Genomic DNA, 26852 nt, shown 5'->3' with positions numbered 1-26852 from the left:
AAAAGATGAGGCATCACAAAGAGGATCAAAGCACTCTCGAGAACATCACAGCACAAGAAAGACCAAGATGCAATAAAGAAGAGCAAAATAATAAAGGCTATCAAAGCACACGTTGTCGGCAGGACTTGTAATTCCATCGTGACATTAAACATCGTTTGTGTTGCGTGTTGCTCTGAAGGTCACCTGAAGGTTGTGAAAGCCTTGTTAAACATGGAAAAGACAGCGATGTTTGAGGGTTTAGCCATTCGCATGTTAGCTAACCTCGGGCTAACACACTGATGATGATGGACAGAGTAAGATGAGATAGGAAATTACGTCCTCTCGCTAATCTCATTCCTGATGGGAAAATGCAAAAAAGGCATCAGTGAGAGTAAGACTGTTAAAAATAGCGGCCTTCAACAGATATATTCGCCCACAACCACATCACAGGACTAAAAACAGGAAGTTGAGGCTTTTATTGAAACGCGACCTGATGATTGAATCACCTGTACATCACAGCTGGCACGTACACATTAATACAGTTGTAATTAACATTTGTAACTATGACGGAGGAACAAAGATAACAAGACGGCTTTTAGATTAGCCTCTGAAAGCGCTAAAACGGGGCGTTAATTGTCCGTAATGAGCCGTTTGCTTGTTTCACTCGTCTCTCCTCGCAATTAACGCGGAACAACATCCATCAGATCTGGGGGGGGGGGGGTCGGACTCTCCTAGGGGCGGCGGGTGGGCTGACAATTGCAGAGTACACGCTCATTACTCATGTGTTTGAACTCAAACTCGGCAGTGACTCACATCTCCAACACCACTCGGATTACAAACCGTGGGTGGGCGAGATAATTACTCGCCGCCTGCTGGGGGGGGGTGCACGGTGCGAGGAAACGCTCAGAAAACGTCTCCCCTGACATCGAGCTAACGGCGGTTCAGCAGCTATAATATACCAATGTTCCTTTTTTTTGAACAGGGACTGTTGAGTTGCCAGTTGCCTCAAAGGTTGCTGGTGCAAATCCCAAGTTTGAATGTCTTCCCGTGCTGAGGGTGTTCTCTCTGTGATGACCTCTGACCTCTGGACTTCCTGTCTCTGAGGAGGAGACTGGGACCAGTGTTTCCAGTAGGAGTTCAGTCCAGTTGTTATTCCAGCCACATGACCAGGACTCGAGGATCAGAATATTTCAGCTAGTTTTAAGATTAAATTACACTCTTCTCTATAAATGTGGGGGAAAGCAGGATTAATTCAAGCGTAATGATGGAGGGAAAGGATGATGGATGACCAGGTTGCTCCAAGCTTTACGGCTCACCATTTTATCAGGTCGGGCGTCGGTTTCCTGCTAACGTGGCGCCTGGATCGGACTGACCTCGCCGCTCAGTCATTACGTTTATCAAAGCGAAGCAGCCGGAACGCGACGAAACCTGGAAAACATTCACGCTAACGACGAAGCAGTAGCTAACGCTAAATGATGATCCTGCCGATACGGCCCACATTTCCAATAGCTTTTCTTTCCGTTAACGTGTCCGCGTTGGCTTCGGCCGTTAATGCTGCACGTGTTAGCGTGATGACCTCTGACCTGAGTGGAGGTTTCAATCTGACGGGTGACGCAGCAGCGGGTGATTGTGTTTATCAATATTCAACACTTCATTTCGCCGTCTGTTTGGTGGAAACATGGAGGAACGGCTTGAGTTTGAGTCTAACAAGCTTCGTTACTGGGAAGATTCGTGTGAGGAAATTCATTACGCTTCGGGAGGAGGCGCTCACACAAACTCGGCTCCCCAGGAAGATCAAACGTGTTGGTCCTGTACATCAAAGGTGATCCGACACGTCAGTCATCAGCGCGCCTCTGATCACAGGCGACAACTGGAAGATTTAAACCAGCTTTTGCTAAGTGGATGCTAGCTCCTCGGGCCTTTTTCCACTGAAACGCCTGTGCTGACAGCTGCACGTCCTCCTGCGCTTCGGTCTGAAGCAGCAAAAACACGTACTGATGTGTGTAAATCGTCCTGTCGTGGTTGTGCTTCCGGGAGGGGGGGGGTCAAATGAATCTGACAAAGAAGAAGAAAAAAGCTCCGAAGCGAGAAGCATCCGGACAAACTGGTGCGCGACCCTGATGTGTTTTTGTTACCCGGCAATGCTAATGTTTGTATTGATCCGGCGCCTGGATTCCATCAAAAAACATCAAAGCTTTATGCATCAGCTGTGCAACTGCTTCCAATTTCCCCCCATGGAAGCGCTAATTTGATGTGGAGAATTGTTGCTTCTTAGCTTCACCGACCAACTGGCAACATCTCGCTGCTTCGTCGCTGTCAAGATCAAAGAACGGGACAATCAAAGTGACTCGGCGTTTCCGTGGGCAACCAATCGAATGTTTGGCCTGAATTAGTTATGCAACCGAATTTCTGCCAACAAAGCAGTTTAGTCGGATTATGGGTGGAGTCGGCGTAAGTCGTAGCGCAAGCGCAGATCGCGTATGCTAGCTCGCCGTCCACATGCTCGCGCCATTAGACCGGCTACAGTTGGAGTTGTCTGTGCTGATTTTAGTCAAGCTACTTTATCGCCGACGAGAAAACACAAACAAGAAAGAATGATGCGCTTTGAAGTTTCGGGAACTTTGGTCATTAAATTCCCATCTGTGCTTGAGGGTTTTCAGAGTGATAAACAGCTGCCGTCGCTCCCTCCTCCGCTCCTCTTCCTCGCTCCGCCGGCGACGCTCTTCACACGTCGGAATCGGCTACATTTTCCAACATCCGGGCGTGTTCGGCTCGGTGGCTTCGTCCCGATTGTGGGGTCAGGAAGGACCCGCCAGACTGGATCAGAAGCATTTCAGAAGAGGCGCGTTAGCGTGGAGGTGAGAGACAGCCATCAGCAGGAGAAGCTTTGTTGTTGGGAGACTTTCAGAGAGCTAAAGCAGCTCCCAGCGGGCCGCTGGCGGCGCGGAGGAGGAAACTTTTACAATGGACAGACGCGAGGCTTTTAATGGAAAACTCGCTGAGAACAGGAGGGAAATCGCTCGGGGACAAAGTCTGTTTGCAGCCTTTCATGTTTCAGCGAAAGGAAGGAAAAAAAGGGTGAGAGGAAGCTGAAAAATCCTGGGAGCTGCAGAACACTGCGGGGGGGGGGGGCACTTTTCTGAGGGGAGCTGGACCAAACCCGATCACGGGAATTCTTTATTTCATCATCCCATCCAAAAAAACTCCTCACTATTCCCTGAAAGTGCCGTGTTGACGGAGCGGCGGACTATCCTTTAATGAGCGCTTCATTACCCCTCTGAGGAGCAGCAACAGGAGTCCTCCCGTCAAACGTTCCCTCTTCCCAAAGCAAACGGCCCTTTTTATCCTCGGACAAACGTCCTCCGCGCACGGAAAGAACACTTCCAAAAGGCGAGGAGGCGTGTTGACATGAAGTACAGATCAGAAGATGGACGAAACCGCCACATTAATAGGTTCAATATTTACATTTAGGAAACGACGCCACCCGTTTGTGCACGTTTCTACTTCCTGTCAGTCTCCGAGTGTCCAGGGGCGGGACAGGAAGTGACCCCCGCCCTTTAGCTAGATAAAATACTCCTTTGTGTTTTCCTCTGAGGTGTTCTGGGATGTGGCCCGGCTGCTGAACGGGAAATCCGGGCTGTCTTCCTGTTTGACAGCCTTCACTTCCTGGTTCCGATACGTCTCTTTTCTCCGGTAGAGGAACCGGCCGGCTATCGCCAGGCCCGCCACCATCACAAAGATCGCCACGGCGATGACGCCTGCGGGACACCACACGGTTAGCCTCCACGTCTCAGAACCACTGGCGTCAATATGATGGATGAGAAGCTGCTAAAGTGACGCTACGAATATGTCGACGTGTGGCTACGCTAGCGACACCCTCTTGTTATCTTGTTATACAGTTAGCCATAAAAGCTAGCCAAAGTTAGCCTTTTCAGTCGAACATATGGACCTCTCGGTGCTGGAAGCCTGCGGCGCTCGTTGGATGACAGCCGGCTTTCTGCGGCGTTAATCTCTGGTGCCGGACTTTTGTGAAACGACTGTGAAGTCCAAACACGATTTGTGCGTATCGCTCCCTCCTGCGGCTACGCTAAATTCCTCCTACCCAAAATCGGCCTTGTGCTGCTAATCTGACATCCACAGATTGTTGGAATTTCACAGGCTGTGACTCGGCCGGACTCTTGTGTTCACCGAATTTCATTACACAAAGTTTAGTCCAAATTGGAATTCTGAAAAATGGCTGAAGACAATTTCACACTGGATTACTGGACTTTGTGTCTGAATGTGAGGGTTCGTTCATTAGCTGCTTATTTCACAGAAGGTTTAAGAAGCTCCGCCCGGACGCAGCTAATCAATAAAACCACCTTTTCCTGGTGTAACGACCTTTACCTTTAATATCAATCAAAATCTAATCGATCCCTGATGTTTGATGAGAAGATGAGAGGTGGAAGTGGTGGAAAAAAAGGTCTTTGGGTACCTCCAATCAGAGCCGAGTCAGTCCTGACGGCATTGACTAAAGGCTGACCCGAACCCAAAGATCCCGACTGATCTACAGCAGAGACAGTGAGGAGAAGGGAAAAGTCAGGAGAGACTAAAGGAGGAAGCAGATTTAGGAGACAAAGATCAGGAAAGGGAGCAGAGCCGAGACCGGGTTCTGTTCTGCCGCAGCAACACCGATGAGCTGGTACAGACGAGGCAGAATCCCGTAGCTCACCTGAGCGTTAGCATCACGTTAGCTTCGCCTGACAGCAACATTAGAGCACGTCTGGTTCAGACTGGACCCACCTGGCAGGAGGGGGGCGTCGTCCGCTGCGTCGGTGTTGGCTGAAGCCGAGGAGCCGCAGCCGGACCGCACCAAAGGCCCGGTGACGACCACGGGGCTGCGGTCCGGGTGGAGCAGCGCCGCTTTCAGCGGGTTGATGGAGTTAAAGCGGACAACAGAGAGGCAGCCGGTGAAGCCGAGCGAGGCCACGCGGGCCAGTTCTGGGTCCGACTCATCGGCTTCTGCAGAGGAAACGTAATAATTGATAATTGACAGATGTTGAGGAAACAGCTGTAAACCTCAGCGCGGTTGACATGACGACGGCCGGCGAGGACGGCAGGAACGCGGGTCCATTAGTCGGGCTGATGGATGACGAGGTCGGTGGGGAACGACAGGAAATCTGCTTTCCCGCCGTTTCCGCGGCTCCTGATCCCATCGACTGCCAGCTCTACTTTGACGGGTCACTTTCCGACACGATGGGGTCGACGCGGCGCCGCTCGGAAACACGTGCGCTTTACCGAGACACGTGAGCGGGACCGCGTTAAAGCGGCGGCTGGAGTCAGATATAAAATCTCGAAGCACGTCGGCTGTGGCGGCTCGAGTTCCACGAAAACTCCCGAGTGCCTCTAGAGGAGAGAGGCGGCATTGCAGGTCGTTAACAGACCGCCATCGTATCGTGGTATCACGCAAAGATCCCTGGTTCCTTCAGGAGCGTTCTAAAGACGGAATGAAAGGGGAGCGAGGATGAATGCAGCAGCTGCCGTTTTCCTCTTCAGGCCTCGCTCTGATGGAGGCTGCGGTCGTCACGGCGATATCAGAGCGCTGCGGCTGCAGCCTCTCAGCCTCTGGTGTTATTACCGCTCATGTTTCAGTCATCTCTGCTGGAGCCACTCAAAGAGAACACCATCAAGTCATGACGGAGCCAATTAGCGCCTCACCCCGACGTGCTTCCCGGCCCTTTTCCAGAACCGCGCGCAGGAGATCAATGAGGACGCGTCTCAAATCCGCCCCCCCCGGGGGGGCGACGGTTCCTCTTAGAGGATTAAAATCTGCGCTCTGAATAATCGTACAGCAGAATTCCGTTTTAAACTCGGTGGTTTGTGGGAGCTAAACAGCCATGACGCTCGTTCGAGCTGCACGTTTCGCCCCGTTCATCCGCCGCCCTCCTGTTGGAGGACAGAAGGCGACGTGTGTTACACCTGAATCCTGGCAGCATCATGAGGAGTCACGGGCAGAGTGATGCTCCGTCTAATCAAAGCACGTGAACACGCTCGCGGCTCCTCTTACCCTCAACTCTGCCCAGGACCAGCGACTTGACGGCTCTGAATTCTCCATCGGACGTCAGGTTGAATTCTTCTACGGCCTCCTGGTCCACCTGGAAGGGGAGAAATATTCCCTGCATGATAAACTGCAGGCATCCATCTTCAGCCGCTTTCTCCCTCGTGGGGTCGGGGGGGCACATGAAGCTCTATGTCTAAACCAGCGAAGGTAAACATGCTTCCGAACTGCTTTAACACGTTATTGCTGCCGTCATAAATGCCCAGAAGCTGCAGGTTAATGTCACCAAAACTGCGACCAACCAAAATCTGGCTTCCGTCTTCCCTATTAGGGTTTAGGAGCAGAATCCTGATTCCACACGCGTTCAAGGTCGGCACCCCGGAAAAGGTCGACCCGTGTTCCAGAGAGTCGGGGTGCTCCCGTTCAGGCGAGCTTCGCCTCACGCACCATCGGGCTGCTGCTACGATGAGCCATTCAGCAGATTCAGACACCATCGAGAGGCTTCGTATTTCATCGGAGGCTCTTTGTGAGTGTTCTTTCCTCGTGGCCGCAGGTGGTCGACGTGAGGCGAACGCGTTCTGGATGGATCGTCCCCGTTTGTCCTCAAAGAAACCTTATTTCATAACCATAGAAGGCGGATGTTTGACGACTTTACACGTGTTTGGCGCCTGCATTTCCTGTTAAACGTCCGTGAGTTTCCACCCGTGACCAGTGTGTTGTGGCCTTTTTACCTGCAGGGACACGGACGCCGAGCGCCTCCTGATGCTGACGCTGTGCAGTCGTCCGTCAGCCAGGTTCTTCGCTCGGCTCCTCAACACGTCCGCGTCTCTGCTGCCGTCCAGTTTGTACCTCAGCTCCAGATTATCTTTAAACACAGGAAACAGTGTCACAAATGCTCCATTCTGCTCTAATCTGCACCAAGAGCGTAAAGACGTTTAATCCTTCAGGGTTTTTGAGATTTTAGAGTTAATTCCCTGTCAATAACGGAACTAATCTGTCATTATTGCTCCTAATATACAGAAAATTAAGTGTGAAAGGGAAAGAAATGACAGTCTGTCCTTGAATGCTGATGAATTAAAGACTCAGAATCCCTCAGATTAATTAAACATTTGAGATTAACTGAAGCAGAGGTGGAGCCGGAAACCTCAACCAAGCAGAATGAAAGAAAATGTTAATTCCGTTTTCTGGATGGTAAATATTTGATGTCCAATAATGTCACACAAAAGGTTAAAAAACAGCTCAATAACCTTTAAATATATCCAACCATTAAGGAGCGGATAAAGGTTAACAAACAGGTCTTATATTCTGGGTAGAAGGCGCTAAAAGCCTCAGAATAATGAAGGTTTCCCGGCCGCTCTCCTCCTCACCGTGCGCGTGGACGAGCACGGCGAGGTACTCCCTGTAGAACGAGCCCACGTAGAAGAGCACGGCTGGACTCTGGAACGTCCTGAAGCTCAGGGACACGTTCTCTCCTCGGAGCGAGACGTCAGAATGGATCGAGGACGGAGCGATGCTGCTGTTCCTCGTGAACTCTGGAGGTTCCTGGATGGTGTAGCTCACCGACGTTCCTGACTGGAAGCTGGCTGAGACCTCTGGAAAGACAGAAGATCGACTTTGTCAATGTGGAACGTGTTCGGAATACAAATAAAGTGATGGAGAGGTGACCGACAGGGAGGGAGGGGCGCATTGATCTCCCACAGCCTCTCACTAGGGGGCGCTAGAGGTGTTCGGCTTCACCTTTCCTGGGTACCAGAACTGGGCGATAACGATCACGGCTGTTCTAAAACTGCACACAAGCTTCTCATTTTTATCAACAGATAAATTAGGGACGCACGATAAAGAACTTTCTCAGCCGATACCAGTAAATGATGATTAATTCATAACGTGGATGAATTAAGATGTGGTGAGCGGTGACGCGTGTTTGCTAATTAATCTGACATAAATTGTACTGATGCTTGAAAGTCCTACATCAGAAATATTGAAATTCTCCCTCCTACTTCTGCATCCTCTATTTTTTAAGTTGTTTTGACTCTGAAGTTGAAGAAGTGTTTTTTTTTTGCTTCTAAATAACAGATTGAGACAGGCGGCTTTAACCTCTGCGGTCGAGATTGTCCACAAACTCTCAGTAGATGCAAAGCAGCAGGAGAGGACGGAGGCAGGAAGTGACAGAGTGCAGCTCCTCATCAATGGCTGGACAGCTCTCCCACGGAGAGGTCGCTGCAGGTGGCACCACTGATGGTGTTCTCCACTCCAAATCCTCCTTTAGAATATCAAACACACCTTGGGGCCGAAGGCGGTTCCTCCAGACCTACAGAGCTGGGACTTTTCTCTCTCTTTCCGGCTCCTGTCTTCACCAAAAACTTTCATTTCACTTTCATTCCGGAGAGAAACGCCAGCCTGCCAGAACTCTGGATGTTCTGCAATAATTTGCTGAGGTGAGAAGCATTTTGGGGAGCGCAGACGTGCACATGAATGCATCTGCTGACATGCAGACGGTCAAACAGGCTCCTCCCCCCTCCCCCCCGGGGTCCTACCCTGCATCGAGAGGGGCGCGTTACAGGAACCGGTTTCTGAGAGTCAATAAATCACTTCAACTCCTACCTGTCTGACAGAAGACCCCAGCGTAGGCCGAGGGCCCACAGTCACAGTGGAAACCAGCTTCGTGCTCCACGCAGCGGCCGTGGTTCTGGCAGAAGGAGCCGTAGCTGCTGCAGTGACCCGGGCAGCCGGGTCGGACCCCCGGTGTGATGCTCGCCCTCTCCTCCAGGTCCAGCGTGACCCCGTTCAGCTGCAGCGAGCGGATGCAGCCCCGGAAGCCCTTCTGCCTGGACGCGGTGCCTCCTGAAACACAAAAGAACGTTAAAAAACAAGGAAGTAACCATCACGGCTCCATTAAAGCTAAGAACTAATGCTAACGCCCAGGTAGACGATGGAGGGACGGAAGAGGATTCGCGTCCACTGCAACAGCTGCACTTCCAGAATCAGATCCCTCTGGAACTCCTGATCAAAGAGAACAACCCTCTAACAGGAAGAGTTTAAGATGGGCGAATGTGCTCACAGGGAATTCTGCAGGGAGAGTAACGCTGGATCAGCCACACGGAGACCAAAGAACAGATGAAAGCACCCCATTCCAGATAAACTCCACCCCAACCGGAGGAGAGACACTCAGCAGGACCTTAATGAATTTATCCAAACATTCGTCCACCTGTGTGATGGGAAACTAATTATTGGGATCAAAGGCGACGCTTCTGCCAAACTCAGCAACGGGCTGGTAAAATGTGAGGAGTCTGTGGTTGACGGATTAAGAAAACAACTCATTAAAATCTGTGTGGTGCTTTAATTCCCCCTGTTGCTTCCTCTCATCCCACAAATACCACCGCGAGTGTTCAACACTGAACTTTCACCATGATAAACCGATTCAACTATCTAATCAGATTACTGAAATGACGCCGCCTGGAGTAAACGATCTTTTCCCCGGTCCTCTGTGGGTCCCTTCAAGGACACGGTGCATCTCCGTGAAGAATGTGGCTGTTGGGAGAGCAGAATTTAGCAAAATAACACCCACGTAGATCAGCAGCAGCCCCGGCTGCTCTGAACAGAGCTTACATTAGGATGATCTGAAATCAATGCCGCTGCTTTTCCAGGAATGTGTGAAGCCGTGATCAAAGCGCTCCTCTAAATCCTCTTAACAGCTGCTGCTTCCACACGCGGTGGCAGAGAGGAGCAGCCGAGGTGCAAAAACAATTTCCTTAAAGCTTTTACAAATATAGATTTTTGCCGCATGTGCATTCTTAAAAACCCCACGATGCCGTTACGGAGCTGGAGGGGGAACAATGGCGCAGATTATTAGACCACACAAAGCAATAACACGGCTTACTAATCATAACAATGGACTTCCCTGGCTCATAAAACAAGGCGGGATTACAGGCCGTAAATACAGCCCATTGAAATATGGCTTATGGATTTATACGCCGCCACACAGTAACTTAGAATTCAAACAATGGAAACAGTTTGCTTCACAAATCCAGACTCATAAACAATCCACGAGGGATTTATGAGAGTAAACAAGTCAGCGCTGAGGCCGTTAATCCAAATAAATCTGGGAAATACGGCCTGTTGAAGAGGAGGGACAGATCCTGAATACATTCCATTCGTCGCCACGGTGATGATGCACAGAACCGTCGCCGGGGTTTCGCCTTTACGTATTAATGTTGTTTACTTGGGTGCCTCCCCAGCCTGACAACACTGTACCAGCTGCATCATGAGAAGCACATCGATACATAAAGGGGTTTATTCTGTAGACGATGTAACTTCCAGCTAAACATGCTGCGTGGAGCTGCTGCTGACCCCGGAGCAGCGGATCAGTTAAACACATTTGCCTGATCAATATTCTCCTCAGTTTCCCTCCAGCTGCTGCAGCTTCTATCTGGACTTGTTTATTTTCCCTCCGTGTGTTTACAGATATGAACCCAATATCTGCGGGATGATTACGGCTGCTAATAACTTATGGATTCTGAGACTCTGCGGAGCAGAGAACCGATGAGGTCATTTATGGATCAGGGGTGCCGTATTGATGGAGCTGGAGACGGTTTCCAGGTTCGGCTCCATTTCCAGATGGAGAACATGTCAGACTCGCTCACGCGTGCTTTATTTCTGACATGATTAGCGCTCTGTGGTCAGGAAAGTGGGACTCAGCACTTCCAGGTCAATACTGCTGATTTGGCAAAGAGCAGATCAACAAATGTTTACTTTCTTCTTCCAGAGTTTTCCAGATGGGATCCAGCAGAAACAGAGAGGCTCTGCTAATTAGTATTCACCGAGGATGTCGTGGTTATTATGCAGGGACCATGAATAAGGTAGCAATATTGTGGGGAGCTGTCGGGGTCTGAGCCGCACACACCAGCATGAATTATTAAGTAGAAGGAATAAGATAAATGTCACACACAGATGTAAAACCGCAGCCTGGCTAGACTCTCTGCTGAGAAGAGCTACTTAAAGAACCACGGGAGCGTCTGTCAACGATGGACCGGACAGGTGTCCACCTGCGCACGCCTCCCCACCTATGAACAGCTGGCTGTTGAGCTGCAGGTGGAAGTGCCCGTCAGCGGGAGCTTCCTGTGTGGCCGGAGCCAGGTCGTCCAGTCGAAGCGACGCCTCCTTGATGTTCCTCTCGGCCCGGACTCGGTGCCACCGGTTGTCGTTGAGCGGGACCGTCGAGCTGACGCGGACCTCCAGAGGACCGTTGCCCACGTCGAAGGAGAAAAGCACCTGAGAGGAGGCTGACGGAGGCGGAGGAAGAGACGGAAACACTCTTTGTTAGGCGATACAAGGACGAGAAGGTCAAATCAGGCCAGTTCTGCTAAAAACGAAGAATTTCCAATCAGGGCAGCTTCATACAGATTAAGTCTTAACTGTGGGTTTTCCATATTTTCATGGACTTGCAGGTTTCTCTGAGGCGTCACTCTAATCCGGATTAACTCTCACCCTCACTTCTACTCACAGCTCAGCTCGATCCGGATGAAGTCCTTGATTCCCAGGTTTTCCAGGAAGACTCCGGAGGAGGCCGTGGTTTTGAACAGGAAGGAGATGTCTGCGCTCAGCTCCCCGTGGAAGGTGGGGAAGTGCAGGTACGACGTCTCCCTGTCGAAAAACGCGGCGTTCCAGAAGTTCTCTGGGGACATGGTGAAAGAAAAACGGCCTTCTGATAAAAAGCCCCGAACAAACAGATGTGAAGGACAGATGTGAAGGCTGAGGTCGGCGTTAAGGTGACTTTATTACAGGTGTGAGTCAATCTGGAAATATGCAGGCTAAACAATTCATCTGCTGATAATTAGCTTGTAAAAGCCGAGGTTGTGAAGGGTGAACAAATAACTATCGCATCATTGACGGAAGAAATTAAACGTTAATCCCATAATCCTGCATTTTCATATATAATTTCCATGACGACAACAAACCCCAATGAAGGAGCGTTGAGGGAGTGAGATGTTTATTCTCTGATTTATTAGGAGTTCTGAGGGATCAGAGCCAGACTTACTGTCTCCGTGACAACGCAGCGGTCCCACCCTGTAGGCGGCCTCTGACTCCGGCCTGTGGATGTCACCCAGAACCAGCGAGCGCACTGGGAGACTCTCCTTATGGGTGAGCAGGCCCGAGTCTTCGGCCCTGGAGAAGAATTCAATGAATGAGTACGCATGTTCCCCCTGAAGCTTCATCGCTGCGTCAGTGTGTTCAGTACCACTCCGCTCTGTTGGCGTCGCAGTTGCAGTAGTGCTGCGGGTCCACGCAGTCGCCCTGCAGGCCGCAGGCGCACTGCTGGCTGCCCGGCTGGGCGCCGCCCCAGTAAGACTGCAGCCGACCAGGACCGGGACCCCCGACCCACCAGCTGAACGGAGAACCCTCTGCAAGGCACAAAGCTGAAGAACGTGAGGGTGATTTTACTGCTTCGTTGTTACCTGACCGAAGAGATCGCTGGTACTTTTGGCACACCTGTCTCATGAAAAGGCAGGAAAGCTGATTACAACCACAAATGCTCCCAGGTTTCTCTCTTAGCATGAAAAGTGAGGAGTGTTCGAGTTAGCAGAAGCCCCGGGGGTCGTGTTTTACATCCCGGCTCCTTCCCCGAACACTGATTGTGTTATTTTTGGATGGCGAGCCATATTTCACAGTGAAAAATCTGCTGTGTTTCACCTCCTGTAAGTGAGCTGGTGGCGAGGAGGTGATTGGAAAGGGCCCTGCTGAGTCAGCGAGGAGGTTTTCCCAAAGAGCAACCAGGAGGGAGCGCCTGGCGGAAATCCTATTTATCTGTGTGTTTTTGATGGCTTTCACTATTTTCAGCGGGGAAAAGGGAATTGATGAACAAGCAATGCTAACACGCTGGTGTTGGATGGGTTTCAGTCCCAAATTGACCCGGATCTGTCGTGATTCTCCGTGTGGTCATGAGGTTAGAGGCTAACAAACATGGATAAAAGGACAAATGTTTCTCACACAGACGTTCAGATATTCACAGACACAGACGAGGTTTCATGCTTATGGATGAGAGCGGAGTCTCCGGATGAAGCTCTGCAAAGAGAGCCGATGAGAATCCCGGATCAAAGCGATGCGGCGTCTTTTACTGATACTCAGCACATCTGAGTCAATACAAGAGCAAGAAAACACACGACTTAACAAAGGACACACTGATCTCAATCCACACTAATCCCGAGAGGAGGTATTGAACTAATCCAGAGAAATCGACCAGTCTGGGCCGCTGAGGGAGAGATGAAAAATTCCTGAATTCTGAAGAAGTTTGAAACAAACAGTAAAATGATGCTGCTGTTGGAGCCAAGTTGTCTTTATCCAATTCAGACAAACACATATCGGCCCCCACAGATGCAGTTATACAAGACTGGGATTATCAAAGACAATCTGAGGGAACACATCAAAGCCCTCACCTGGGGTGTTGAGGAGGCGGGACTTCCTGCAGCGGTAGGACAGCTCTTGCTCACAGTGCTCCGACTGGCCGATGGCAGCCGACAGCTGCTCCTCTTCAGTGAGGAAGTCAAAGTGAACCGAAAGGTGGTTCAGACCCGGAGACGGCCGCAGCTTGGTGAGCGCCGTGTTGTTGTGCTGGATTATCATCCACGTGTTCTCTTCTAGATCAGCAGACGGACATCCATTATTGATCGGTCTCTTTTGCTCTCGCCTGGCTAAAAATGGCTTTGGTAGTTTTGTTGTCATCTTCGGTGCGTTTGTCGTGTTTTTCCTCACCCGTCATGTTGCAGTAGACCAGCTGCGGCCCGATCGGCCCGCTGCCGTCCACGTCGATGTAGAAGTGTCCCGACGTGCTGCCGGCGTGTTTGTACGCCTCGCAGGAGCGCTCGTACGCAGCTGGGAGGGGAAATAACGAGATCAGCTCTCAGAGAGGCAGGAAAGGAAGTGTGAGGAGGACGAAGATCACAGGCTGAGGGTTACAGGTACGGCCTCAAACGTATGCATCGCCGCCGCACCAGCATCTCACGAGCTGCCTCTCGCCTGTGGTTAGATTCCTGCCGCAGCGTCCCATAAAGTAGGGACGAAACCAGCTGAAGAGGACAGTGATGACTGATGGGAGCATTACGAGTCAATAAATAAAACTTCTGAGCCTCATCGGCTCTGCGTCTTCCTGCCCGTCTCCATAAATCTGCCTCGCCTGCTCGCTCTTTTGCAGCGTTGCATTCGTCACACGCCCTCCGCGGAGCAGCTACAGAGGCTTCTGCAGAGCCCATCGCTGATAACACTGCGAGCAGGGTGGGTGTTTGGGTCTGGCGCGGATGATTCACTGGGCTACTGTTAAATCTCACTTTGTAGTCGATGATTTGGGCGATTTAGACGCAGCTACGGTCTCCGTCACGTACAAACGGGATATAAAATACAGAGAAGAAAGGATGCTGTCAAACCAGGCTGAGTGGGACGGCCCCCTGTACGGGCCCGGGTCCAGCCGGGAAAGAAGCAGGATCATTGCTCCCTTATGAATCAGCAGTAAAGATGTGCAACGCGAACGGCCCGGTTAGGTTCTTCAGCGTTCTTAATTGACAATGATGCGTTAACAGGGCTTTAATGGGCTGCTCCGCTCCAATTTCTTGAGGTGACTGACAGGTGACTTACAGCTGTGGCAGGTGGCGCCGCTGTAGCCGCTGTCGGAGCAGTTGCAGTGGAAGCCGGTCCAGGACTGAGTGCAGCGGCCGCCGTGTTCGCAGGGACTGGGGGAACACCTGGGGGGCAGAGATGTTTGGTTTATTAATCAATGATTAATTAAGACAAGAGATTACAGTGAAAGCAAGTGGGGGAAACTTGGTATTTCCAGGGTTTTTCATTATAAAATACTGTCACTGAAGAAAGAGAGTGATTAACACTCCATCTCTGTCTGGATGGAGCTAATTCCAAAATATTCATCAGCATGTTAAAGCTAATTAGGAGGAAAAACAAGTGGAAATGCTTTATATTTGTTAAAGTTTGGATTATCGCTGCGCTGAAAAACAAATAAGGTCCCTGTGATGAGCTGAAAAAGTGGATTTAGAGATGATCTGAAACACTTTCAGTCCCGCTCAGACAGATAAAAAGAATAATTTCACTTTTCTTCTTTATTATTTCACTTTTATGTGAAAGGTAAAAAGCTGAATATAAGAAGCTCTTGTCAGATTGAACCGATGGTCTGAAGGGTTCCCACACTCTTTGAAGATGCTCTTTAAATGAATCCAGCTCCCAGGAGATGCCGCTGAAGCTCTCGGTGTTATTTATAGATAAATATCATATTGCTATAACATCATGAGATCTGAGGGAGGAGGGAGGGAGTCCTGGTCCAAGGAAGTTTCTCTGCATATGTCAGATCTATACTGGAGGCCTGAGGCCGTCACTCACACAGTTCTATACACACACAGTGTTTTAGAATTCTGAAGTAAATTTATCTCAGGCAGAATCCTCTTCAAACAAACGAGAGATGGAACTAAGAGTTCCTGAAGCCGAAAAGACACAAATTCATCCTCAAATCCATTAAAAATCAGCAAACAGATGTGAGCAGAGTCTTTACACAGATTTACATCTGATCCAACAGCAGTTTGGTAACAGAAGATGAAGCATCGATGTAATTTATGCAGGTTCCCAATTCAAATCCTGAATAATCACAAAGCCCCAAGAAAACCAGTATGGCAGCGGATTCCCTGTAGCCAAACTGGCCTGATGCAGCGTTGAGTCCCATTCAGGCCTCAGTGGTGTTGACTGAAAGCCGGGAAAAGGAGACAGAGAGGATGATGGGAAATGATGAGTAACCGTGTTTTTAATCAGCACCGGTTGCTTTCCATCTGTTATTAGACCGGCTGGCACCTTCAGGAGGTCTCTCACTCTCACTCTCACACACACACACACACACACACACACACACACACACACACACACACACACACACACACACACACACACACACACACACAGGTTTGAGTCTTGGCTGTGGGAACTATCTGGTCTCTTTTAATCATCTATTCAGAACGACACCCAGTGTTTCTTTATTTCCACACTGGTGTGTTTGAGGACTGAGAAGAAATCAGAACTGAACTGGCGACTTCTTCTCTTTCTGAATAGAAACCCTGACTCTGCAACCTGCAGTCCTTTTTCCATTTACCTCTATCCTGTTTAATCTAAGAGTTAAAGAGCCTCGCAGATAAAGCGCCGCCTTTGGCGTTGATTTAAGTCACGACTCCGTGTACTTCTTTATCCTACATACAGCACTTATTGAGTGTGTGTGTGAGGGACAACACACTTAATTTAAACTGTTAAGGCTGTAATGACTGCGCAATAATCAGCTGTCGTCTAGCAGATCAGCGGGTCTCCATGGTAACCACCATGTATCTGCAGCTGTGTGATTGATTAACTTTTGTTGTTTTAAAGTCACTCTTAGCTAAAGGTAGCCATTGGCCAGCAGCCCAACAGGTCCCTGGAGGGGAGATGGATTACCTCTCCAAAGGTGATAGTGGAAGGATTTTCTTTACCTGATCTGGGTTTCAAACCCCTCTCCAGGTAGGTGCTATGCATCTTAATGATAAACTAAACCGTGGGGTCTAAAACGACCACCTACTGTGTTGAATCAGACTCTCCAACTTTATTTCTAGGTTATATGTTAGATATGGTCTGAAAACACTATTGTAGAGCTGGAACCCTGGAATTTCAGGGAAAAAACTCCCTGTAACAGGACGAAACCTTGATCAGAACCATGCTGATATGGGGGGGGGCACGCTGAATGATGAGTAGGGCGGAGTCCTCCACCTCCGACGACGCACTCGACCATTGAACATTCTCTGGATGTGGCTGGAGGGACGTGAACGGTGAGGAGGATGACTGTTCACCTCTTTAGAATAGAAATGAACTTCAGCTGTAGATTTGATTGGGTTGTTTTGTGATCTGGAGCTGGATTAGAGCACATAAACCCAACCAGGATGGCCGAGTGGTTAAGGCGTTGGACTTAAGATCCAATGGACAATTGTCCACGTGGGTTCGAGCCCCACTCCTGGTATTCCTCTAAATCCTTTCCATGGTGGGAGTTACGCGACTACGGCTGTATATTTTGTTAATTTTATAACAAATCCCATACAGTGAGTACGAACAGCGATACTAATATTATGAGTAGTGGGGGATTAAACCCAGGCAGGGAAATGCTCGGTGGAGTCGACCCGCTCCACTAAAAAGACGAGCGTGACTGCAGTCACAGTCCACATATTGGCTGCACTGACAGATGGAAAACAAAGCTACACAGACCAGGATGGCCGAGTGGTTAAGGCGTTGGACTTAAGATCCAATGGACAATTGTCCGCGTGGGTTCGAGCCCCGCTCCTGGTATTCCTGTTTTACCAGTGGGTTCAAACACGCTGTTTGGAAAATGCTCTCCAGTGGAATATAATGAAAAAGTAACGTCTGCGGGTCTGACCTGTCAGTGATGCCGCACATGTCCATTTGCAGGTGGCTGTAATTTCCCAGCAGCCTCTGCTGCACCATCATGAAGTCGACCGGCTGGCTGTCAATACTCAGGAGGCGCATGCAGCCCTGAAACCTGCTGAAGGTGTTTTTACAGTCCTCAGATTCACCTTCAGGACAACCTGCACCAGAGGGTAAAGAAACCGCTGCAGAGGATGTGTGTGAGGACATCAGTCCTGGCTCCACAATGACACAGGTCTCACCACCAAAGAAGAGCTGACTTCCTGCTGCAATGGAGACGCTGGCGTGAGCCGCGCCGCCTTCGTCATTATCCACAAAGACGGTCAGACGTCCTCGTCTTGAGCTCAGCTCTACAGGATGCCACTGTCCATCACTCAGGGCAGAACCTAAAAAACACACCGGTCAGTCCCTGAAAATGTTCCCCAGGTATCATTATCCTCTCACACTACAGTAGGATTCTCTCTTGATACTTCTTCAGCCTCACCTGCACTGAGCTCCAGCAGAACCCTCCCAGCTTTGTGGATCTGCAGCCTCAGTCTGGCCTCGCTCAGGTACAGCCAGACCACGCCCCCATCCTGACGCAGCGCAAAGGTGAGCAGAAGCCCCGCCCTGTTCCACGTCCTGAACTGGAACCCCACCGTCGTGCTGTCCGTGGAAGACGTCGTCCCTCTGGGCAACTGGAGGAAGCTCTGGGGGCCGGGGAACGTCACGGCAACGGAAACCGGCTCTTCACAAGAGAAGGTCACATTGCCCTGAAAGAGAGAGGGGGGGGGGGGCAACACGATAGAGAGATAACTACAGAGATAAACGAACACAAATCATGAATATTAATCAGTTTCGACCTTTGTCACAATGATCTCATCAGAAAGCCCTGATATGGGATAAATGCAAACTGCAAACACGGATGTCAGCCAGTGATGAAGCACCGCAGCGTGGGCGTGTAAGTGAGCCATATAGAGATCTCAGTTGCGGTCCATTGTTTTGAAGAGTGGTAATGACAGGGGGTCTATTGAAGGGCTGTGCTGGTGGTAATACATTATAGCGCCGGCGCTCTCCCGGGAATATCATTCTGCTATCTTTATAATGCTCCGGAACCACAGATGACATCTAAAAGTCCTTTGGTGAGGTGTTAAAGTGATGTATGGAAGTGCAATGAGGATGATGCAGCACCGGTGGAAAAATAGATGGTCAAACACGAGCTATAAAGTCCCACAAAAGCCATTGGCTAATGCCACCCCCTCCCCCAAACGCCATCTGTAAGTGGGGGAAAAGTCAGAGCAGATGCAGGAGGGCTCCCTGAAAAGCTAACTTCCTCTCCTCTCATTCGTGCCCTCATTAAACCGCTAGTGACTCGTTAACGCCTAACAGTGGTCATGTGACCCCCTAGCGGCGCTCCGAGCTTGTCAACATTTTCATATGGACGTGTGATGGACGTCTCGGCATCGAAGGCACATTAACCGAACCGCCGTGAGGTGGCGGCGGTGGAGACGTGGGTTAAATATTCCGTCAGCAAGAATCAGCCGCAACGGAATTTTCACTTTGTTGGATCCTTTTTCATGCTTTCATCCTTTTTTTCCCAAAAGGAATTTATCAGCCTTGTCATCAACACACCTGAAGAATAAGGTGTCCTTCTGCATATGCAGCCTATTGAGCTGCTACCTTAAAGCCTGCACGTTAAGATAACAAGTCAAAGCTGTGCTGAATAGCAGGGCTACGTGTACCTCTGTGTCAGTGTTCTGCTGAGGAGATAATTACAGATCTGGCTCCCCTGTGATATTTTCACTCAATATTAAGGCTCGGGGTGATTTGAGACGGTATGAGAAAAGTAGGGCCACAGCTAGAACTTCAGAACTACAACTTGCCCCTCAACGTCATTAGCGGATGTTTTAATGAATAAAGCTGCCGCTTCCTGTACTCACCACCATGGAGACCTGGGGAGCTCTACGTTTGGCCAGTTCTATCAGGTTGAGGTTGTTGTAAAGCAGGTTTTCCAGACACCCGTGAAAGCCCCTCTTTGGTTTCTGAGATTCCTGGATCGCTCCAACATTCAGCTGCGACAAAAACAAAACAGGTTTGCGTCCGTGTTTGCAGGATTCATCGGTGTGTGTGTGAATCCCACCTCCAGGAGCTTCCGGTGGCTGAACTCTGCGGGGATGTGAACCGCTTCTGTGTGTTTATCGACAGTGAGGTTCAGGCGAGAGTTGTGCCACACCATCACCAAATGGTGCCAGTGCTGGTCGTCCAGCAGGCTCCCCAGGGAAGCCAGGCGTCGGGGTTCTGAGGATGGCGTCCTTTCTGGAAGAGAGAGTCTGTGAGGCTGGTGATCAGGCAGCGTGGAGACGAGAAGCAGAGAAGGTCAAGACTGCAAAGTCGCCGCATTTAAATGGTTCCTCCTTCTCTTCTGTTGCTTTCTCTGTTTGTTCCCTTCATCACTTGACCCAAAAGTCTGCTCCTCTCTAAAGTTACGACCCGGTGTCAACAACGCTGACAGCTACAACATGTCAGCCTCCATAATGGGCCTACAAGTGTCATTTTCCTGCGCTCCACTGAGAGGATCACAGCGAGGTCAGCCGTCAGCAGGGACTACAGGAAGCCTGCGAGCTTCCACCGGGGACCAAACTCCGCCATCGCGTCGAAGCGCAAAGACAAACATCATTAATGATAGATGAGCCCCAACTGGTCTACACCAGTGTCTCCATCCTGCCCGTGTGCATTGAGAGAAACTTTGCTTTTCTGTTGAGACGGAGACGCCGCATCAATTATTTATCAGACATTCTTTAGGGGAAGACAATTCAGACTTCAAAGAGAGGGACCAGAACCAGATTGAGACATGATGAGCAGATGTATTTATGTCCGTGTGATTGACTGCTTTGGGTGGGGAAAACAACTTAATCAGGGCTGAGAATGGCTGAGATGGGTTTGGCTGTCACCAGGGGGCGTGCACGAGGCACTGACGTCGATATGAGGGAAGAATCAAAGCAGGTTGATTGTTGAATATCGCCGGTGGAACAAACATGCTGATTAACATTCACCAAAATAAGCAGACTTTCTTCTTCTTCTGCTCTAATTTACAGTTATCTGTTTCGTGATATTAAAAAGTTCAATTTGTTACTGCGGGCAGAGGTCACAGCATTGACAACACTGTTATTTCATGGAAAATTGGCCAATTAGACTCACAAAAGTCCTTATGTCCTGCTCCACAATGTCAGGAGATGGCTCACCAAAACTAATCAGAGAGCTGCGGGAAGCATTCGGATGGTGACGTGACTGGAACTGCAGACAGCTAATTAAACTGCTCAACATATCAGAATAATTCAGCTTAATTTCCCGCCACCGGTGGAGAGCGCTGCTGTTTTTTGTCATTGAGACTTGTCAGATGAGCATGATCTCGTGCTGGGAGGGGGGTCTCAGAGTTCAGGCTTGGTCCATCATCTCATTCCAGCGCCACTTGACCCGGTTGTTGACCGCTGCAGTCACAGAATCTGACCTCAACCCTCAACCGTGGACTCCAGAAACATGTCAGGTCTAAAAACTTGGCTTGTACCAATGACAATATTAAAAATGCTGACAGATTTCCTGCATACTTGAGGATAAAGTTTCTCTTTCTGAGCCTGGTTGTTACTCAGAGTTGGCTCATAAAGAGAATTGGACCCCTGTGGGAACCCACACTATTGTTAGCACCAACAGAACAAAGCAGCTCCTGCGTGACCTCGGCAGATGACCTAAATTACACGATCTGCTCAGAGCATCTGCGAGGCGTGAAACATAAGGCGGAAAATCTGAAGGACGTTAAACTACAGAAGCCTCAAAGCAACTCTGAAAGAGACGAAGGAGCGAATAAACGTGCTGACGTACAGAAAAAACAAGGATGCATTACACAAAAGCGAAATGAGATGTGGTCAGCCAAAAGGCTCTGTGTGTGTGTGTGTGTGTGTGTGTGTGAGGGCCGGGATGAGGAAAGAATAAAGAGATAAGAAAAATATGTACATCACATTTTATATCAGAATCCATAATGATAAATCTATTAAAAGGTAAAAACTAAAAAAAAAACACAACTTATTTAACAGATGCTGGTTTATGTCCATAACACACATGTCTATGCTAGCCCAAATGTCCTCACTAGGGTAGTAAAACCCATATTCTGGTCCTCACTACGCAGCCTGTATGAGAACACACACACACACACACACACACACGCGTGTGTGCCGGTACCTTGTGTGAGCAGCAGCTGCAGTCGTCCTCTGTGTAGCTCCAGGCTGAGGCCGGGTCCTCCCTCTCCCTCTGCGTGCAGCAGTATCCCAGAATTCCTCACGGTTTTAAACTTGACAGAGACGGCGTCTCCGTGCGCCAGCCTCGGCTCAGGATTCAGCCTGTACGCCAGGCCGCCGCCCTCCAGACTGACGAGGTCGGAGGCTGAGAGACACAGAGGGAGGGTCTGAAGCTGAGACTGTTCCGAGGACACTTGGGTTCCAGAGGTCGAAGCCCAGAAGCTTCGACTCTTGTTCTGAATCATCTTTTCTCAGTTCTGGTGTCGCCAGGGGAAGCGTGTGTGTGTGTGTTAACACACTGCTTCAACACACGCGTGTGGACGCAGTTGCCAGTTTTCTCGTGTTTGCACAGTTGTGATAAAACCCTTGTTTAGGCAGAAGGCAAATTGCGTTTTTATTCATTTGTATAGATTTGATTTGGCTGGGAGCGCCGGCGTTCACCGACTCGGCTGTTCTCTTTGGGTCTCGGCCTGGAATTTCATTTTGTTACCTGTCAAAACACATTATGAAATGTTGTGTTGTGTCGCCTCAGTGACAGGCTAATACTCACAATGAATTCTTTATACTGTGGTAAACTGTTTGCAACTATCAGCCACCTCCTCTATATCACATTTGTTTTTCCCGGGGAGGATTCTGCCGTGCACGCCACATTAGTTCAGCACCAGGAAAACCCGGATTCTTCTGCCATGCTTCACACCGGCTGGTAAACATCACACAAATGTATCTGCTGTGTCTTTAAACTACCTGACACAATATTTCCAAACCTCGACAGATCGTTCGTCAAAATCACTCTTAAAATATTCTGCATAATCCATCTCCTTCTGGAAAAGACGTTTTTACTGGGAAAATGTGCTTTTCCATCGTAAATCAAGGTTCCAGTTGGTGAAATAAGGTAATGAATCAGCGCTCAGAGGTCGGCGTGTTATCAGCTGTGTATCTGGCTACACGCGAGGCGGAACGTTTATGATAGTGGATATTGATCCCTGAATGATGCTCCATCCGTGTTGGAGACCATCAGTGAGGGTCGGCTTCTTACCACCGATTCAAACCTCCACAAACACGTGTTGTTCTCAGGACGGCTCTGTTATTGATGAGAGACGGGAGGCTTTTAGGGAAAAAAGACGCCGCGCTGTGCTGTTTCCTTTTGTTTCTTGATTTGCTGCCAGGGCCACTTTTGTGAACGTTGGGAATTAATGAGCAACGAAGAAAAGCGTCAACAAAACACGCTCTGTGCCAAGGAGGAAGCTGCGAAACATCAAAATAAATTAAAGCCGCCATAAAAGCTTTGCTGTTTTGTGTCATTGTGGATAATCCCAACAAAATGTCATTATCACACCGGCTGGTGAAGATTTAACTCTGTGTGACTGACGGATGACTGAACTCGCATTTTCCCCAGCCGATCCTGGAAAACAAACTCCAGAATGTGCTGACAGCCGGAGGTGGGACTCACTGTAAGGACATCCGTACGCCTCCAGCCGAAGTCCGATCCTCCCGTTGGGGTTCCAGCCCAGAGGAATGAGCCGGAGGAAGCGAGCTATGACCGGCTGCTGCAGCTTGTACTGGACAACGCTGTCGGCGTTACTGTTTCCTGGAAAAGACTGAGAGGACAACAAACACAGCGATGATGAGGAAGAGGAAGAGGCTCACCAGCCTCTGAATGCATTAAACCAGTATCCAGGGATTCCCATCTCCGTCCAGCCCAGTCCTGCACTGCCTGCAGTTTCTCTCAGTGCTAATATGAATTTATCCGTAAAATAACCTCTTGCTTCTGCACAATGTCCATTTCTGAGTAATTCAAGCAGCCGTATCTGAAGCCGTCACAGGTCTCTTGAAGAGGAAGAGCTAATTTTACGAGTGGATGCGTCAAAGTGGTGACTTTGGTTTTACTTCATCCTTCCACAGCGCTAATCCTCTCGGCTACAGATCCCCAGGAGCATTTGGCCCTCGACTCTTTTGGCTCCACTGTCTGAGACCGTTACTTGAATTAAACTGCTCACGCTACAGAGTATAAATCATCACACAGTTGACTCACCGCGACCAATAAAATAATAACGGTGAGTTCTGGAAGCTACCCGCCCACGACAGGATTTCGCTCCCAAACACGGCACTGAGGGCGGGACACAAGAGCCAGATGGAAGGAGAGTCATTCTACAAAATCAGACGGGCCAAATGGGCTTTTGGAAATGAGGCTGAAAGAGAACGAATGGAAGACCTCCTCTGGACTTCTGTCCTCATACCACAGACTCCGAGAGACTCCGAGGACGTGACGACTCCGACGCTCTCCTTCAACAGACTCTGAGCCGACAAATGGAGACAGTCAGAGAAGAATTAATGTGGGCTTGTGCTCAGTTTATGTGAAGTCTCAGCTCAGCCTCTTCTTAAGCTGCGAGGCTGCTCTCTGAGAAGATCCTCAGGGCAGAGATTAGCTGGATTCCCTCCTCTCTGCATCATAAATGCTAATTTATCGTGCATAAAGCTGCAAACAGTGGGAAAGACTTCCAGGCTCGCGTGTTCTTAGATACTTCAAACTGGATTTTTTTTTCCTGCTGAGAATCCATCACTGTGTTTGCTGGCTGCACAAAAAAGGTCAAACCCACTTAGTATTCCAGGAGCTCCGTGCTGAACCATGTACCATCACCGCACCGGGACAAACGCCGCAACAGCGTGACAGGAAACGACTGAGGAATAGTGCGGCGTCTACCAGGAGGTGGGAGGTGATGCTCCGCTGCTTCTGCTGTCCATCTGACTGATTTCTTCATTAGTCAACCCTGAGCAGAAGCTTTATCACTTCCTTCCCCCATAGGAACGCTTCTTCTACCAGGTTGTTACTCAATCAGTGATGGAAAAAGGTTCAGGAAGCTGTGAAAGGACCATCAGTGGTGCACTGATGTAACGAAGCTGCCGGATGAAATCAAAATGTTGTAGACCCGAAAAGACCTCACAGCAGCTGTGACGGGTCAGCATTAGCTCTGCGAGAGCTATGTATTAACTCCAATGAGCCACAAAATCCTGTAAGACTCTATTTGCTCTGACAATGGTGTGTCAGCACTGTGCACCTCCGTCATGTCTAGCAACTGAATCGATACCGGAGGACTGTAGCGTGTCCCCGACACACACGAGGCAACACAATCCAGAATAGAAAAGAGACACAAATAAAGCAAGGGAGGCTGGAGCCTTGCTGGACAGAGAGCAGGATTGAACAGGTCAGAGGTCAACAGGCACATGCCATTAAGCTAACATTTAACACTCATCCAGTGGAAGCTGGTTGCCCCTAATTGGAGATTAATCTTCTTGATCCCCTCATTAAGTTTGGAATGACATTTATGTCGCTTTGATCGTTCAGGATTCATCATTCTTCCGAGAGCTTGTTGCTTTAGTTTACCACCGTTTGAAGGTCAAACAGCGCTACAACATGTACACACGCGACACACTCACCCCTAAACTGTCCTCCTGCCTGTACTGTTTCCAGTTGTGTCCCGTGTCGCTGAACATCAGCAGGTAGGAGGTCAGCCAGTCGGAGCTGCCGTAGCGGCCCTGCGTGGCCACCGCCGTGACCTTGGTCCGCTCGCCCAGGCTCACCTCCAGCCACTGGTACCTGTCGGAGGCAAGAGGAGACCAGCCTCCGGCTCCTGCAGGGGGAGAAAGACCAGCGGAACCAGTTATTCATCCATGTGGGAATAGAAGAAAATTCCTCTCATCTCACAAACTGTTATGAAGCCACAGCGGCGCATTAAAAAAAAAGAAATCACACTTTAGGGCTTTAGATCGTCTGAACTTTCCAATAATGCGTTAAAATTGCAGCATTATTTACATCTCAAAGCACCTAAAGATACATCGGCATATCTAATTGTTTCCTTGTGACACATCTTTATTGAAAAACTAACACTAGTTATTAATATTGTAATTGAAATAGAACATCTTAGATGGAGTTAGCTGACAAATTTGTTTTAGCCACAGTGTTGTTACTCCGCGGGTGTCCCAGGAGGAGCTGGAGAAGCTCAAACTGGAGCAGAAACGAGCTATAAAGAAGCAGCTACACAGCTATAAAGAGCAACTTTCCAGCGAGGTAAAAACACAGCTTTCACAACACTAATGAAACAAAAATGATAAAGCCTGTAGAATATACAAGAGAACACACACGGGCAATAAAGGGCGCCCAGATGCCTGATGGTCACGTTGCTGCAGTGTGGGAGGAAACCAGAGCCATCAGACAGACATCAGAGGGGATCACTTGAATTTCCTGATTTCCAAAAGGATCTTCAAGTAAATCAAGATAATGACAATTAAATCATCACTTTAGCCATTTCCTTGTGAAGTGCTCTTGGTACGAATCCTCTCTGTCATATTCCCACTGGACGGAGGATTTGGAGCCGTCCCACTTGACTGGGAACACTGGTTCACACCCAAGCAGACTGAACTGACGCACTGGTTCATGAGTCTGCGTGTGAAATGCTTCCAACAGACCAAAGCAGCCACTCAGAGATCCAACAACAGATGGAGGAGATGAGGAAGATGGCAGCTTGGCACGGTGACACTGATCACACACACACACACACCCACACACACCCACACATGATGTTCACGCTGATGCAGTTAGCTTGTTCTTGCAGTAACATCTTCTGAAACGCCACGGTAACAAACATCAATTAAAATAAGCTGTTAAGTGTTTAGAAAATTTACCATCTAAATATGAAAATGAAATAATTATCATGACAATCCTGCAAAACTGTTCTACAACAAAGTGCTCGGCGGAGCACGATCCTCACGGAGCTAAATGCTAATTAGCACTTGAATAACCAGCAGATGTTCTGACCTTCACCGGTGAAGACTAAACAAAGCAGGAGGAGGAGAAGAAGGAAGAGGAGAGGCTCCACAAAGATTTACTGTGTCAACACTGCTGGCGCCACTAAAGCTAATATAACAGGAGAAGTGATGGCGGCTGGTCCACAGACTTGTGTCAGAGCTGTCAGCTTAAATCAAGGAGAACTCTCTTAATGACATCTGTGGAGGCAGCAGACCAGGAAACCCTCTGAAAACTGGGATTACTGTGGGATGGAGGAATATTGTTAGAGGCTGGCATTACAGAACAGGTTGGAATATAGCGCTGTCAACAGAGACACCTGCTTTCA

At 49.3% G+C, this 26852-nt stretch overlaps 1 protein-coding gene and 2 non-coding genes across 6 annotated transcripts in view; 2 read left to right on the top strand and 1 right to left on the bottom strand.

Annotated features, from left to right (window-relative positions):
• Positions 1-209: 209 nt before the first annotated feature.
• Positions 210-26852, bottom strand: part of LOC101063165 (contactin-associated protein-like 4) — a 40608-nt gene continuing 13965 nt past the window's right edge. For 2 of the 4 annotated variants that reach the window (XM_029831442.1, XM_029831445.1), the window contains exons 3-24: positions 25159-25352; positions 23174-23321; positions 21668-21868; positions 19575-19750; positions 19375-19506; positions 17940-18207; positions 17698-17841; positions 17448-17616; positions 14639-14745; positions 13763-13882; positions 13447-13647; positions 12252-12429; positions 12051-12178; positions 11517-11687; positions 11077-11295; positions 8618-8857; positions 7384-7608; positions 6748-6881; positions 6026-6113; positions 4762-4980; positions 4454-4525; positions 211-3737 (exon numbers count right to left, since the gene is read on the bottom strand). In XM_029831442.1, coding sequence (XP_029687302.1) covers positions 3541-3737; positions 4454-4525; positions 4762-4980; positions 6026-6113; positions 6748-6881; positions 7384-7608; positions 8618-8857; positions 11077-11295; positions 11517-11687; positions 12051-12178; positions 12252-12429; positions 13447-13647; positions 13763-13882; positions 14639-14745; positions 17448-17616; positions 17698-17841; positions 17940-18207; positions 19375-19506; positions 19575-19750; positions 21668-21868; positions 23174-23321; positions 25159-25352 — 3731 coding nt within the window. In that variant the 3' untranslated portion in view covers positions 211-3540. Of the gene's footprint in view, positions 3738-4453; positions 4526-4761; positions 4981-6025; positions 6114-6747; positions 6882-7383; positions 7609-8617; positions 8858-11076; positions 11296-11516; positions 11688-12050; positions 12179-12251; positions 12430-13446; positions 13648-13762; positions 13883-14638; positions 14746-17447; positions 17617-17697; positions 17842-17939; positions 18208-19374; positions 19507-19574; positions 19751-21667; positions 21869-23173; positions 23322-25158; positions 25353-26852 lie in introns of all 4 variants that reach the window. The other 2 variants (XM_029831443.1, XM_029831444.1) reach the window with 2 other exon arrangements.
• trnal-uaa (transfer RNA leucine (anticodon UAA)) lies at positions 16954-17036 on the top strand. The gene has a single exon. It is a non-coding gene; the product is annotated as a tRNA-Leu (tRNA).
• Positions 17277-17359, top strand: trnal-uaa (transfer RNA leucine (anticodon UAA)). Its single transcript has one exon. It is a non-coding gene; the product is annotated as a tRNA-Leu (tRNA).

This window comes from Takifugu rubripes, chromosome 22, assembly GCF_901000725.2.
Source record: "Takifugu rubripes chromosome 22, fTakRub1.2, whole genome shotgun sequence".
Classification (NCBI taxonomy): Eukaryota; Metazoa; Chordata; class Actinopteri; order Tetraodontiformes; family Tetraodontidae; genus Takifugu; species Takifugu rubripes.
The sequence above is the reverse complement of the archived record's forward strand: the minus strand, read 5'-3'. Positions and strand labels throughout refer to the sequence as shown.